The 16,295-nt window shown below is 33.6% G+C and overlaps 1 protein-coding gene across 2 annotated transcripts in view; it reads right to left on the minus strand.

The window, feature by feature from the left end:
* Positions 1-16,250, minus strand: part of LOC100373461 (uncharacterized) — a 61,981-nt gene extending 45,731 nt beyond the window's left edge. For both annotated transcript variants that reach the window (XM_085494895.1, XM_085494890.1), the window contains exons 1-6: positions 16,074-16,250; positions 8,908-9,041; positions 8,678-8,776; positions 6,068-8,513; positions 1,930-2,385; positions 1,195-1,442 (exon numbers count right to left, since the gene is read on the minus strand). In XM_085494895.1, the coding sequence (XP_085351021.1) occupies positions 1,195-1,442; positions 1,930-2,385; positions 6,068-8,513; positions 8,678-8,776; positions 8,908-9,041; positions 16,074-16,209 (3,519 nt within the window). In that variant the 5' untranslated portion in view covers positions 16,210-16,250. The remainder of the gene's footprint in view (positions 1-1,194; positions 1,443-1,929; positions 2,386-6,067; positions 8,514-8,677; positions 8,777-8,907; positions 9,042-16,073) is intronic.
* Between the last annotated feature and the right edge of the window lie 45 nt (positions 16,251-16,295).

Here is a 16,295-nt window from a genome sequence, read left to right on the forward strand (position 1 = left end):
GACACTTGTGTGCTGTTCTCATCATGACACTTGTGTGCTATTCTCATCATGACACTTGTGTGCTGTTCTCATCATGACACTTGTGTGCTGTTCTCATCATGACACTTGTGTGCTGTTCTCATCATGACACTTGTGTGCTGTTCTCATCATGACACTTGTGTGCTGTTCTCATCATGACACTTGTGTGCTGTTCTTATCATGACACTTGTGTGCTGTTCTCATCATGACACTTGTATTAATACGTCTGTGTGTCGCAAGTTTTCGACAATGAGCTGTTCTTTTTCAATGCTCAGTTTATCTTTCGAAAACAACTAATTTCTTGATTTAAAAAAAGTCATGTCGTATTCCCATGGAAATCAAAGCCAAAAGATCGCACAATATTATCGGTAAATCGCTTCCGGGTTTCTTTCACCATACATATTTAAATGAACGAAGGTAAATTGAACACGTGGGCACCATCCAGCATTTTGATTGGTTAATTAGCGACTTGACCTACCCAGTCAAGCAATGTCTCGTGTGCATTCAAACTACATAGCGGAAGTCGTATCGATGCGATCGTTTACATGTGACCAAAATAATTCGCTTACGGTGAAACTAAGTTGAATTTTACTTGCATTTGATAACAATTCAATGAATTTATTGTTCATACGTTGTTATAATCACTACTGAGTTATAATCAACATTTTCAACAGTCCGAAAAAACAAGTAAGTTATTCACTTGTGAGCCGAAGCATGGCCGGATTGTGTTACCGTACACACTCGGTACCAGACATTTTTAGTGCCGTACCATGATCATTTTCTACTAAGCAATGCATTAATGTTTGTTTTTATTTGAAACTCCTGTAAGAATGTACTTTCCGTTACAAAGAAAATTTTAAAAATAAATGCATATTACATTAAATATACCGAGTATTTTTTTTTTCATGTGAACATTTTTTTTGTGACATGACGTTTATCACTCTTCCCTGACATCTAAATTGGAGTTAGCTTATATTCAAAAGATTGTACGGTGTATTGTTTGTTTTGTACAAGTGATGTGAGAAAAAAATTACCACGCCCATTTAGTGATTGTAATATGTACCTAATATAAACCGCATCCCGAACTTGAGCTGTTGATCCCAATTCGTTATTTGATACATTGTAATATAAACCGCGGTTTATAATAGGATTTTAACGGTAGAAGTTAAAACTCACATCAAAATCTTTCTCCCAGTCTACACGCAGTTTACGTCTTCCGGCTTCTATATTATCTTCTGCATAATCGGGATATGCTGTAGGAGGTAGTGCAATCAACTCATCAATTCTATAGCTAGGTGTGGTAGTGTCTTCATCAATCACATGATTCTCATCAACTTCATCTAATGGTTCTATATGATCCCAGGATTCCACTTTTGAAAGTTCATTAAACTCTTCTTGATGTGACAAAAAGTCCTGTATAGTATCTATAAGAAATAATTACTCAATTTAAAAACTTTAATTGATAGAATTCAACATTTAAAGCGTTAGTGCAAGCAGGAAAGTTAATGTTATGTTTTAGTTAATTTAATTCAACCTTTCAACAACCAGTTCTTTCTTTTCATCACAAATTCATAAAATAGTCCAATTTATAGTCTGCATTTTCTTCTAGAAGATTGGAACAAAAATAGCCAAAATTTTGGAGTAAAACTGAAAATTGACTCAAATTTTGTCTGTTGGCTCAAAATTTTGGCTCATTTCCAAAAATATTGAAGAATATAAAAAAGAAAAGTGCAGAAAAATTTGGGCGAGAAAGTCTGGTAGTGAAAAGGTTAAGGTAGACATGACAGTAAAGATTAAGAGCACACATTCACATATTTTATTGATACATTAGCAAAATTACAGACTTAGATGTAGGTTATATAAGGAGTAGGGTGGCAAAATTAGCAACCTGTTTTTGTCTAGGTTGCTCACCTGTTTCAGTATCTATTTGTACATGCGTGGCATCCACTACTTCCACCACTGAGCTCACAGGGTTGTGTAAACTTTCAGTGGCTTCATGAGTATTGGATTTGAACACTACTTCTGATGGTTGTAGTACATCACTTGTCGTATGGACATCTGATAGTGAATTTTGGAGTAAAATTGTTTCCACTGCTGTCGGATGTAATGATTCTCTCAAAGTGTGCAGCACATCTCCAGCAGATTGTGTAATATCTATGGTAGATGCTGTTACCATGGCATCCTCAGTTGTCAAGACATCTGATGCATATCCAAGGTCTTCAAAGTAAATTGTTGTTCCATCAATAACTTCATACTGATCTTCATCTAATATGTCAGATATCAAATCTATCACTTCATCTCGTCCATTTAATTCAATAGTTTCCTTTGTTACTTCATCTACTTGCTTCTTGTCACCCCGTGACATTTCTGTAACAAACAATCTTAAATTAAACGATGATGAATACAAAATCTGGAATTTTTAAAAACACTACAAATTTGTGTTATTTCGCCACCATTCCGCCATTTTGAATCAGAACATCAAACCAATAAATCTGTATATCTATGACATGATGTACAATGAATATATAAAATTTGAACATAATCAGTCAAAGCATGTCAGACATATAGCACTAGAACTGCATTCATTGAAACAAAATGGGCGCCAGTCAGCCATTTTAAATCAGGTGGTATGATATGTATAATATATGTATGATGTATGTGTAATCAATCCAAGAGTGTCTAAGATATAGGTCTGGACGCACACACGTACAGAGGTAAATTCATAAGTCAGCGTCCAAACAAAGACTAATAAAGAAAGATTTGAGCTGTACTGCTCAAACATAATAACCTACATTAACATGCAAAATTTGCGTAATACATACACAGTAGAATACATGGGAAAATGCTGCAAATACACGTACTGACTAATACACATAGATGACCTCAAAACAGTAGTTCCCTGAATGAAATCAAAGAAAGCTCAGAAAGAACTCCCGTGTGCTGAGAGTATTGAAGACACATTAAAAATTAATTAAAAATTACTAGTATTTGAGATATTGATGGAAAAGCTGAAAATTAATTAATATGTAAATCAGGTAACTAATATGAACAGATTTGAGTGTAAAAGTAATAAGGTCTCCGTAATGTAATATCTATGTACCAAGTTTTAGTGTAATGTGATTAAAAAACTATGAATTATTATTACAGAATTAATATGAACAAATTTCAAGCCAAAATTAATCGGGCCTGTCTATTGTCTTAGAGCATTTATGCACCAAATTTTATTCAAATGTGATGATCAGTAATTGAGATATCAGTGTTAATTAATTATGTTAATTAAGTGATTAATAAGCATAAATATTTACCAAAAACTAATTAGGTCTCTGCATAGTCCTAGGTTCATTGAAATGTGATGATGAGTACTCTTTAAAAGTTTCCTTAAAAATCCAATTGGTGGTTCTTTATATATTAGTGGAACATTCATGGACAAAATTAACTAATTATGCAAGTTAGGTAATTAATATGCACAATTATTTTCCCTAAAACTAATCAGGTCTCTGCATAGTCCTAGAAGATCAAGAAGCAAGTCTCATTGAAATATAATGATTAGTACTAAAAAGCTGAAAATTAACTAATTATGCTAATAAGTTAATTAATATGCACAAATAATTACCCCCAAAATAATCAGGTCTCTGCACAGTCTTTGAGTAACTATGTACCAAGTTTCATTGAAATGTGAGGATTACTACTTGAAATATCAAAGGCTGAAAACTAATTAATTATGCAAATTAGGTAATTAATATGTACTCATTTTACCCTAAAAACTATCAGGTTTGTGCAGTGTCCTATGACATCTATGTACCAAGTTTTATTAAAATGTGATGATTACTACTTGAAATATCAAAACCTGAAAATTAATTAATTATGCAAATTAGGTAATTAATATGTACTGATATTACCCTAAAAACTATCAGATCTTTGTAGTGTCCTATGACATCTATGTACCAAGTTTTATTAAAATGTGATGATTACTACTTGAGATATCAGTGGAAAAGCCAAAAATTGATTATTCATTATGCAAATCAGGTAATTAATAATAATATTGCAGATTTTTACCCAAAAGTAATAAAATCTGTGCATTAGATCAGAGCATCTATGTGCCAAGTTTTATCAAAATCCAATGAGTGGTTCTTCAGATATCAGTGGAACAGTCATGGAATAGCTAAAAATCAGCTAATTATCATGCAAATTAGGTAATTAATATGCATGGATTTTTACCTAAACCTAATCAAATCTGCGCATTGGCCCAGAGCATCTATGCACCAAATTTCATCAAAAATCAATGTATGGTTCTTGAGATATCAGTGGAACAAACGGACGGACACACATCTACACACACACACACACACATACATACATACATACATACAGACACACTAACTGCAAGGACTCCCATTGTGTGCTTCGCACACAGGAGTCAAAAAGGCAAATGTAAATCAGGGCATGGTTACTAAAAAAGACGGTTAGGAAACGCTATTGTTAAAAGGTGTGAATCTGCCTAATTCCTCAAGGATGCGTGTCGCGCTGTGTACGCCCTCTATTGCTTGAGATTTCAAGGCCCACCATTTTGTTTCATTTTTGTGTCGATCACTTGATGTTCCGCGAATTTGAAATTTTAAGCTCGTTTTCGATAGAATATCCACGTTTAGTGCACAAGCTCTCTGAAGAACTACACGTACATTTCGGATGAGTACTCTTTGTGACTGTGATAACATTCAGAATCGAGAATCGCCATTTATTGTTTTCACTGTTGTCATGAAAGTAAGCTTGGGTCCCGGAAGAAAAAGTGACGAAAATTCTAACCCCTAAGTCACTATTTTAAAATACATTATATTATAAAAAATACTACCAAATGAATTTTTAGTATACTACTGTGCGTACTTATGAAGGTTGTGTGCGATTTGGGGGCTTATTAAAGTAAATTTTATCGTTTTGCTTTCGCGTCACTGTATCAGCCATTTTGTTTAAAGTCATAACACTTTTTTTGTAGACGCCGTAGAAATCGTTGAAAATGTATTCAACATTTTCCGCCAGTTTCATAAAATGCCTGCTTAATTGTTCTTGTCTGTCCTTGTTTCAGTTTTTTGGTAAATTTTTCATGTTTCAATATTCAGCGTGCAGTTAAATGCGGTTTTAGTCCACGCTACAATTTTTGAACACATTGAACTGTCGGTACAACTTTCTAGCAGTTTCTTCGTCAAATCAATTTTTCGAACCCTTTTTAACCATTCTTAATTTCATTGGAACTGCCTGTTGTTGCACATTTGGTCTGCTTACATGCATTTTGTAGAGCATGGGCGGGTTATTTCAGTTATCTTATCGCATATTTTGTTTATTTCCAACAAAATGTATGTGATATCATGGGTCCTCATTAAAACTTTCGCATTGCTGAAATATAAACACTTGTATGGTTTCTTTGACGTCTTTTTTCTGATCATGTTTTTTTGGTTTTTTTAATTCAGTTTTCTGCCGATCTTGTTATTTAGAAACGAAAATGCCATACAAGACAGGCAAATTTGTATTGAGTTTAAACCGAGCGACAGGTTTTGTCAGGATTCACTGGAACAACTTACACTTTAGTATTACTGAAAGTATCGACAGAGACACAATAAAATGGCGTGCAGTTGTTGATTGCAATGAACTCTGGGAAAAATGACGTCATATTTGCGTGATTTCCTGTCTACATTTTATGTTAATGATTTATCACAGATTAGTACGTTTTGTTTCAAATGTTTGCCCGCGACACGCATCCAATGAAAAGAACATGGTTCGTTTCCTAACCATCATTTTTAGTAACCGTGATCAGGGATACTCTAAAACAATGACTGTGCAACTTTGCAACTCCGTTAAACCCTACTTTGACAGCCATTTTAGATTGGAAAATTAGCAAAAATACATGGAATTGAGGTTCACAATTCAAACTAGTTTGGGTAACCCAAGTTAAAATCACAAAGAATAGTTTTAGTAAACTGCTGTCAAAAATGTGTGCCATGACTATCCTTAAGTAACTAATTTAATCTTGAATTCAAATGCATACATCCAAACTTACTTGTTTTTTGATCATCTTTCAAATATGCATCATATTCTTCTTTCATCTCCTCCATTTTTTTTCTTATTTCGTCTTTCATAACATCTCCAGACCAGGATTTGACATCATTTCTGTCATGATTTGGATTGCCAGTTATCTCTTCTATTTCCTGAGACTTATTATCACCTATATTCTCTTCCTTCTCATCATCATCCTCTTCCTTCTCCTCCTGTTCTTTCTTGAAAGCAACATACTCAGCTTTTAATTCTTCCATTTTCTTTTCTAGTTCTTTCCTTTTTTTTTCATCTTCTCTCTTGGCTGCAGCATGTTTTTCTTTCAGCCTTAAAATTTCTCTTTTGATTTCTTCTTGTTCTTCTTTACTGACATTTTCCAATTTCTGTTCACTCCCATCTTTCTTTTTATGGTCAGCCGTAATAACAGTGTCTACACTAGAATCTACATGGACATCTCCCGCTACTGTTACACTTTCAAGTTGACGTCCGATATTCTCTTGTTCATCTTCAAAATCGTCTGTTTCCCCCTCATTGTATTCTTCATCTTCCTCTGGATCTATATCTTCATCAGAATCTAAATCTTCTTCTTCATCTTCATTTGTGTCAAATTCTGTAAATTCATCTTCATTTGTGTCAAATTCTGTATCTTCATCTTCATTTGCTAGTAAGTCTTCGTTTTGATTGACATGACTAAATTTTATGTTGTCTTCCTCATTCCAACTTTGTTTCTCTTCCTCCTCCATATCTTTCAATAACTCATCTAATTCATCAATATTAGGATTTCCATTATTTTGGGGTTCATGTACGACATTCTCATCATCAACCTTAACTTCCATGATTTCTTCGGAAAATGCATCTTGTACAGAGAATTCTGAAAGACCAGCATCAGTTTCTCCAACTCTATTGAAATGTGTACTTTTGTGCAAAGATTCATTTGGTTCTTGATCCCTAGTTATTTTGTAATTACCATCATCTCCTGTAATAACATCATTATCAAAATGAAAGTCATCAAAATCGTGTTCTTCAACCTCTAGACTGTCTGAAAGATCTTGATTAGTTACCTCAACATTGTACATATCATCTTTTTCATCATCTTGTAGCTCTTCTATTTTAAGATCATCTTTAGGAACTATATCAACCAAATCTTCTAGCTCTTCTATTTTGAGATCATCTTTAGGAACTACATCAACCAAATCTGCTTGCTGTTCTATATTGAGATCATCTTTAGGCTCTTCATCAACCAAATCTTGTAGCTCTTCTATTTTGAAATCATCTTTAGGAACTACATCAACCAAATCTTCTAACTCTTCTATTTTGAGATCATTTTTAGGAACCACATCAACCAAATCTTCTAGCTCATCTATATTGAGATCATCTTTAGGCTCTACATCAACCAAATATTCTAGCTCATCTATATTGAGATCATCTTTAGGCTCTACATCAACCAAATCTTCTAACTCTTCTATTTTGAGATCATCTTTAAGCTCTACATCAACCAAATCTTCTAACTCTTCTATTTTGAGATCATCTTTAGGTTCTACATCAACCAAATCTTCTAACTCTTCTATTTTGAGATCATATTTAGGTTCTACATCAACCAAATCTTCTAGCTCTTCTATATTGAGATAATCTTCAGGTTCTACATCAACCAAATCTTCTAGCTCATCTATATTGAGATCATCTTTAGGCTCTACATCAACCAAATCTTCTAACTCTTCTATTTTGAGATCATCTTCAGGCTCTACATCAACCAAATCTTCTAGCTCATCTATATTGAAATCATCTTTAGGCTCTACATCAACCAAATCTTCTAGCTCTTCTATATTGAGATCATCTTTAGGCTCTACATCAACCAAATCTTCTAGCTCTTCTATATTGAGATCATCTTTAGGCTCTACATCAACCAAATCTTCTAGCTCATCTATATTGAGATCATCTTTAGGCTCTACATCAACCAAATCTTCTAGCTCATCTATATTGAGATCACCTTTAGGCTCTACATCAACCAAATCTTCTAGCTCTTCTATATTGAGATCATCTTTAGAATCTACATCAACCAAATATTCTAGTTCTTCTATTTTGAGATCATCTGACTCATTAAAAGAATCCTGTTGCTCAGTGACTTTGCCAGGATCATTGGTTATATCTGGTAGATTATGATTAAAAATGCCATCCTGATCAGCTACGTCAGGTACCACTTCAATTATTGGTTTATAGTTCATATCAATGAATTCATCTCCAGTTCCATCACTCAATTCTGTATTTTTATGATCTTCCTTTATTTCTATTGTGTCAGCTCCAGTCTGGTCAAGAGAGTGCTGTTGGTCAATTAAGGATTGCTGTTCATGTGATACAGGAGGTTGGTGACCTTGTGGAAGTAGTTGTCTTTGTGGGATACTATGTGAGGAACTTGTCTCATATATCCTATCGTCCATTGTAGGTACTGGGTCATTCTGTGAATGTTCAAAGATACCAAATTACTTTTAGGCTAGCATATTATTTTACCTATACCCATATTATTTATGGAAAATTCAAAAAAGCTGACAATTGAATCAATTGACATTTTGTATAAAATTTATGACAATAATCAACTGTGGAAAAAAAAAACTTCACTCACCAGAGTTGGAACTACATGTTTAGGTTGGGGCTCATATAATTTGAGCTCTTGTACAAAATTTTTTGGGAAGTATCCTCTTAACCCAGCTTTACCAGAAACCTGTAGAAATGAGAGTTACTAAGTCAGAATCACATTTCAGAGCCTGGGGCATTATGAAGTGACAACTACATCAAATCAGATAACCCATATATAACAATGTACATGGTAGTGATAATATTATCATACTTTACCTCTCCACCCCAGAGGTCTTGTCTCTTGCCAGCATTCTTACTAAAAATGATTATGGTATCTTCCGCATTAAAGTGTAGAAATCTAGGATCTCTAGGATGGTGTTTACCGAGAGCCCTAGCCTCTGATATGGGATCTGGGCAAAACAAAACAGTCAGAAACTATGAATAAAATGAACAACAAACTTAGGTGTACAAGGCAAGTTTTGTTAGGCACGTTTGTAAATCTATGTTTTGATTTGAATAGAAGAACGAGGTCGTCAGCATAAATGATAAATTTGGCAATTTGAATGTAATTGAGGTGAATCACAACTATCTGGGAGGTTGTTAATGAATAAGTTCAATAGATTTTGACTCAAATTGCAACTTTGTTTGATACTGGAAATTGATAAAAAATAAGTTGTTAATCCATTGTTAGTTTTGAATTGTGTTAGTTAGTTTTGACTTGAAATTGATAGATTTTCTTAACAATATTGAACATTTTCCTGTGACATTGTATTTTTGAAGTCTTGAATAAAGGCTGTTAAATGCCTTTCTTAGATCTACAAAACATGCATGAAATATATTCGAGTTTCCTGTTTGTCTATTGTTTGTTTCTTACTGTAGTTATCTGTTTGTCATTTTTATGAAATCAAACTTTTTGTTTTGTAAGAATATTTATTTTTTCAAGGTACACAATGTAAGTTACTAACATGGAGTACAAAATGCTAATGATTATTTTTAGTTCTAGACAGCTTGAGATGACAATAACCCGAGAGTTAATTGTGTTTAGTTTTGAATCTAAATCATTAAACTTGTGTTTTATGAATTATGCATTTGTGAGGTAATCTTCTATAATTTTGATCATTTTAATACAATGTTTATCTTCACTCAAAAAATTTTTTTGTTTTTGAAATTACTAATTAAATTGCCTTCCTAATTTCTAATTTTTTGATAGCACTGTTTAAGATTTCTTACTATTGTAAAATACTTTATTTTCAATGAAGGGATGATTCCGTGAGAATAAAATCATATTTTCATATATTTTACATTCAACTTACAGTGTATCAAACGTCAGTGAAAATATGTATTTTACAGTATGTGTTTGTAGTTTTTATTTGGAGGTAGGAAGGGGGTTGTATTTGAGAATGGTTTCATCCTACACTTGATCTTATACAACATCACTTCATCATAAAGGAGTCATTCATCCTCAGACAACTAATAAACAGACTGGCAACGCTATTGTATAGAGATGTCAATCGGCCTAATCCCTGATGAACATGCGTCTTGGCAACACTGGTGGCTCTTGCTTTGCTAAATTTTACTGAATGGCGAAGACACACATCGGGAATCCTCAGTCTCAAATGCATTTCAGGCATTCTCTGTATTCAGATCAGATCACCCATTGAGTTGCCAAATAATATTTTTTTTAGCCAAAATTGACCATATTTTAGGAAAGTAACAATTATTTGAATGTATGAACTATCTCCATAGTAATGTTCATGAATGTATAATTAAGAAAACGTAACGACTTTTTGTTCTGGACACAGCAATTTTTTCCGATAGTTACTTAATTTTTCTAGGATAGTTCATGTTGCAATGTTTACAACAAAGCTGGTCTTAAGTTATTTCATTTTGCCAATCATGTATTAAAAAGCCATTGAAAATACGATACATCAGGGCAAAAACTGTACCAGTCAACTAAATCGAGGTAAAATTAAAATAACGGTCTTGAAATACTTATAGTACTGACGCGATGTGTTGATTTTGTACGTGTGTGTAGCAACGTCGAGTCGAGAGAACGCTTATTACTCACTTCCGCCTGATTTATTTCCACTGCTATTTAGTTTGACCTGCAACTGAATTGTATACTTTGTGTTATTATTACCCGGACCTGTCTTTAGGCCCGCAAGAATCACTAGCATAAAGACAAGCAACCTATCGGCTGAGATAGCTCCGCTGTTAGCAATGCACATTTCAATTAAAGAACTGAAGACATCATTAAAAAATGAACAATATGAATAGTATCAAAGCAATCGGACTTACAGTTTTTAACAAGAAGTTGAAAATATCACTTTTTACCAAAAATTACAAAAATATTCACCAAAATAAATAGAGAATTGAAGATATCATCACAAAACAAACAAATCTGAGAGAGGTCCACATGTAGTACCTATATATGTAATATCAAAACAATCGGACTTACAGTTTTCAACAAGAAGTCGAAAATATCACTTTTTACCAAAAATAACAAAAATATTCACCAAAATTAGAGAACTGATAATATCATCACAATATGAACAAATCTGAGAAAGGTCTACATGTAGTATCTATATATGTAATATCAAAGCAATTGAACTATTGGTTTTTAACAAGAAGTCGAAAATATCACTTTTTACCAAAAATTACAAAAATATTTACCAAAATTAGAGAATTGAAAATATCATCACAAAATGAACAAATCTGAGAGAGGTCCACATGTAGTACCTATATATGTAATATCAAAGCAATCGGACTTGCGGTTTTTAAAAAGAAGTCGAAAATATCACTTTTTACCAAAAATGACAAAAATATTCACCAAAATTAGAGAATTGAAGATATCAACATGAAATGAACGAACCTAAGAGAGGTCTACCCAAGGTACATATACACCAAGTATCAAAGCATTCAGGCTTGTAGTTTTCAAGAAGAAGTCGAAAAAGTAAAACATTGACATGGACGACGACGACGGACGACGGACAATCACTCATATGATAAGCTCCACTCGACAAAGTCGACAGCGGAGCTAAAAATATGAAACTTCGGTCTGACGATTCGCATCACTTCTTGTTGAAACAAGTCATGCGTTATCACGTGACTTTGTGCCCATTTTCTTTTCTCCCCCAGTTGTTATTAAGATTAAAACACTATCGCAAAAGTAAACACGACACACAAGTTAAATCAAAAGACATACAGTGTACCCCGCGTTGCCAGTGTTCATTAGTTGTCTGAGTACTCAATCTAAGGGATTGCACTACATACTCAGGATTAATTTCAAAACATCAACCATCCACTATTTTAATGCTTTGAGCATATTCACTGTATTTTAATATCATAAATTTGTCAAGGAAACAATGAGTTTTATTGTTATTTTACATGTTCAAGTAAATTTAATTTAGCAGATTTTACTTATCAGCGAAAATATTGAAATTAAAACCCAGTGAATAATTAATGAATTAACAGTATGTAAACTAATGCATACCCGTCCTATTAATCCCGAAAACAGCAACTGGTGTAAACATCTTTTGAAATAAATACAAAGTTGTGTATTTAAATACAACAGCTGATAAACCCAGCACATTAGGTCATTTGCTACAAACGACTCGCCAACAAAATATGTTACTAGTGTTTATATTTCACATGCAAACCCATATCATGTAGAATAGATACACTATTGAACAGTTCTAAATGAAAGGAAGTGTGAAATATGAGACTAATGTCACTAGTGATAAGATACAAAACATAATGATTATACTGTTTGTTAAGGTTTGGAGAATTATTATACTCAAATTGTATAAATTGACAGATATTTTGCACACATTAGCTATGTATACCCTCAGTTGCACTTTAAAATATAGACTTAGTATGCAAACAAGTCATGATTGTATTATACACATGAGATATACATATGACCTAATGTGTTGTGATGTATTTGTAAAGTTTACACTTCATTGGTTTAAGTATGAGATATGGCTCAGGAACTGCAGTATTGGAAAAATGGCCATCAGTCAGCCATTTTGAACCCAATCTAAAAAACTTGCAACCAGACAGACAGTAAGCATTTGTTTAATATTATTATTTTCTTTATTGAACCTCAACACTGCATTTCATGCTTTCAGATGATTAACACATTTTCATGATACAACGTAGTATCAAATTAAATTTTATTTGTTGTATATTAAATTATATTCTTCATTCTATTCAGTATTTTATTACATATGTACCAAGGTATTCATAGTTATAGCCTTGCTTAAAAATATTGGTACTGACTGCAAAATGTACAAATAAGATAAAATAGTCCTTTCACAAGTTGAGTTTTCATGAATTCGATGCACAACATGAATTGCCACAGTGCATGCTACATTTTATTTTTTTTGCTTAATGTTATAGTTACGCATATTTGAAAAATAAAACCTCCAAATCATCATTTTTTTGCACAAATATTATCAAAAGCTATGAAATAATTATGCAAATTAATAATTTGTAATAATAATTTCAATATTTTCATGGCAAATTATGCAAATGAGTTGTTTTTTCAATTGAGTAACAAATCAAACTGTCATTATATTAAAAAAAAATTAAACCTGGATCAAAGCAAAACTCGCCTTGACAATGACATGTACTCTCTGGATGCAGAGTCACAGTCAGGAAGGAGAAGCATTTCATTCTTTGATATCAATGAAGATGCCCTACATGTATGTCTCAAGAAATATCCAAAGGTTGTACATGTATTGTTTATCTTTGATTTTTATTTTGCTTGATTCATTTGGCAGCCAGCATTTTTGTTGCTAACTTACAAAACAGTTACGAGAGCACATCTGCCAACAATTGCATATGAATAAAATGGAGCACAGGATTAACCAACCATTAGACAAAATTTAAAATAGGTCACTGCCATTGCAAGCACTTCTTGGATGAAGTGGTTGAAACCTTTCTGGTGATTTTTGTAAAATCTGGAAACATATGTAATAACACAATGTTATGGCCTTGCCCTAATGTAAGTTATTGTTACTTGGGATATGGTGTATCCATGCTGTATTTGCTTATTAATTATGACAGAATACTACCATACTCAATAAACATCAGGATGAGGCCATGGTGTTCTGTCTGAATATTTCACTATGTCACGTATAATAAATTAACTCCTTACCATAATATAAGATATATCTAAGCTTTCAGATGATCTATAGGTTGATTAGTAACTTTGGACAGATGTTCCAATGTAGCTCCACCCCTTACTCTAACCTCCAGCCCTCCAATTCAGTTACTGTAAAATGACTAATTTTCACTGGGAGTACATTTCACTGATTCATCATTTCAGGCATATTCAGTGGGTTTTAAACTCACGGTTTTATTATTTAGATAATGTGTTCTATGCTAAATAATATTAAACCAACCTCTAATAAAATTCGACTTCATTCATCGTTTTTGCATAGACAATCCCTTGTATATGCCTCATTACACACAAAAAATAGAACAATTTCCCCGGTATAATTGAAAGCGAAATCGCCATCCAACTAAATTATGACGACCGTCCCCTACTGTTCACCCAGAGTGGGCGTGACCACATGACGGCACCAACGAGATTCGAAAACCAATCGTTTAGTCAAAACCCAAGCAGTTAGCCAATTCGCTAGCGAGTTTGCAAATTGGCTGCCCCAATACTTCTGAGACTTGCTGTAATTTAGCGCATTTTCCATTTTCCAGTCAGTGAAATAAGCAAAATTAAAACCCAGTGAATAATTAACCCCCTTTACAGTAAATATGTCTCTAGACAACTATAAATGCGCATGTCTTTGGAATGTTTTCTCTGTGTTATGTGCATTGCATCACGGGAAAATGTTGACATAGTCGGTATTTGCATAACTCAAGCTAAGAACTGGTCAACGTTCTTCCGAGTATGTTTTATCAGATATAAATTTATAAGAGGTTGTTCAAAATATGTTGAAATATTTGAGTAAGTTCAAATGTCAATCTTATTATAACTTAGATAGAGTTCCACTCGGTTTAGTCGCTGAAAAACATGAAATAAAAATAATCTCACTTTAGTGACATAATAAAAGTCACATATTAAGTTAACCAACTTTAGGTGGACAGAAAAATAAATAGCAATGATCTGAACTTGAATCTATAACTGAACCAATACAGGAGAAACAAAATGCTGAACAAATATATTTTCCTGGAAAAATAAAAGTTTATATGAGCAAATAGTTCCCATTTTGGATTCTTGGCTGAATGAGGGTAGTAAAAGTTATATTTCTAACATTACTGGTATATTTTGATGTTTAATATATTTGTCAACCAGTATTCCATAAATTTTGATGAGTTGATGTGTTCCAGTGACTTCTAAAAATATACAACACAAGTTTGAATAGAGATGACACATTTAACGTCAAAAAGATGTTGAATACTGTATTTCTATAATTTTTTTTTTTATATTTGCTGAAAATACACAACACACAAAATGGCAGACATGACTCTACTTCTATGATGGCTGAAATGATGGTTCATTGCATTTTATTTTGCCATTCAGTGCAAAACATGGAGCACTATGTGTGGTTTGTACTGTAGAACACAAAACATGTCAACCCCGAAAGTTTGAAAGTAACATGATTACTGCCAAATCGAACAGAGGCACAGTATTCAAGGTACTGAGAACGGGGCAATAGAGACTAGGGGGTTGAGTTAAAGGGTGGTAGTCTTCGTGCCACGCATGCGCGAGATATATGGGTCTCATATAAACAAAGATTGCGACTTTGACTGTTGCGCAGATCAACGAGTACAAACTGAGACATTACCAAGCTTTAATTAGGTATTTTATTAGATGTTTAGAAGATATCGAAGGAGTCATGAGCAGTAATGAACTAGTGCAAGTCGTGCAAAAGTCAAATCTCATACTTCTCTTCCATTAGAAGAATGCATGGAATTGTGGGGAGATCAATGTTTATCAACACAAATGTCGCACATGCACAGTCCGACGACTATCGCCCTTTAAAGTTAGAATCAGAGGTGGGGTAGATTGGAAAGTTTTTCCAAAAATGTTACAGTATGTAAACAACAGATCAATTATTAACTGCTTTCTCTCTGGTGCTACATTAATGAAAAACATAAAAATAAACTAAACCATAATCTAAAACATAATGAATGAATACACATTCACTTCCGGGTCAGTGTAGACTACGAGTTATACAGTTACGTTTCTAGGCATTTGAATCTGGCTTGTTTTTGTTTTTTTAAAAAGGTGCATGCCAGTATACTCTTGCAAAACAAGTAACTGTAGCCCGCCTAGCTACGTTTCTCAATTGATGATAATTTCGGGTGGTCGATGATCATAATGATGACTCCTTCGACTAGATCGCAGACGCATAAAACGATGCGATGACATATGCGGCCGTTAGATTTTCTTACAAAGTATTAACAATTACACTTACTTTTACAATCAGCATCCGCACACGATTTAAAATCACTTATCTGCAGCGCAATAGATAGTGTGATGACCATAAATAATATAACAACAGTATTTCTGGAAAGCGTCAACATGTCCCCGGCACTGCAACGCGGAGCCATGTTTCTTCCTCCTGCATAACACGTCAGCACTTACTCTCGCAAATCGCGAGACCTCCGGTAATATGGAACAAAAAGGCCCTTCAAGT

The sequence above is a fragment of the Saccoglossus kowalevskii genome, chromosome 2 (genome assembly GCF_978046115.1).
Source record: "Saccoglossus kowalevskii chromosome 2, keSacKowa6.1, whole genome shotgun sequence".
NCBI lineage: Eukaryota > Metazoa > Hemichordata > Enteropneusta > Harrimaniidae > Saccoglossus > Saccoglossus kowalevskii.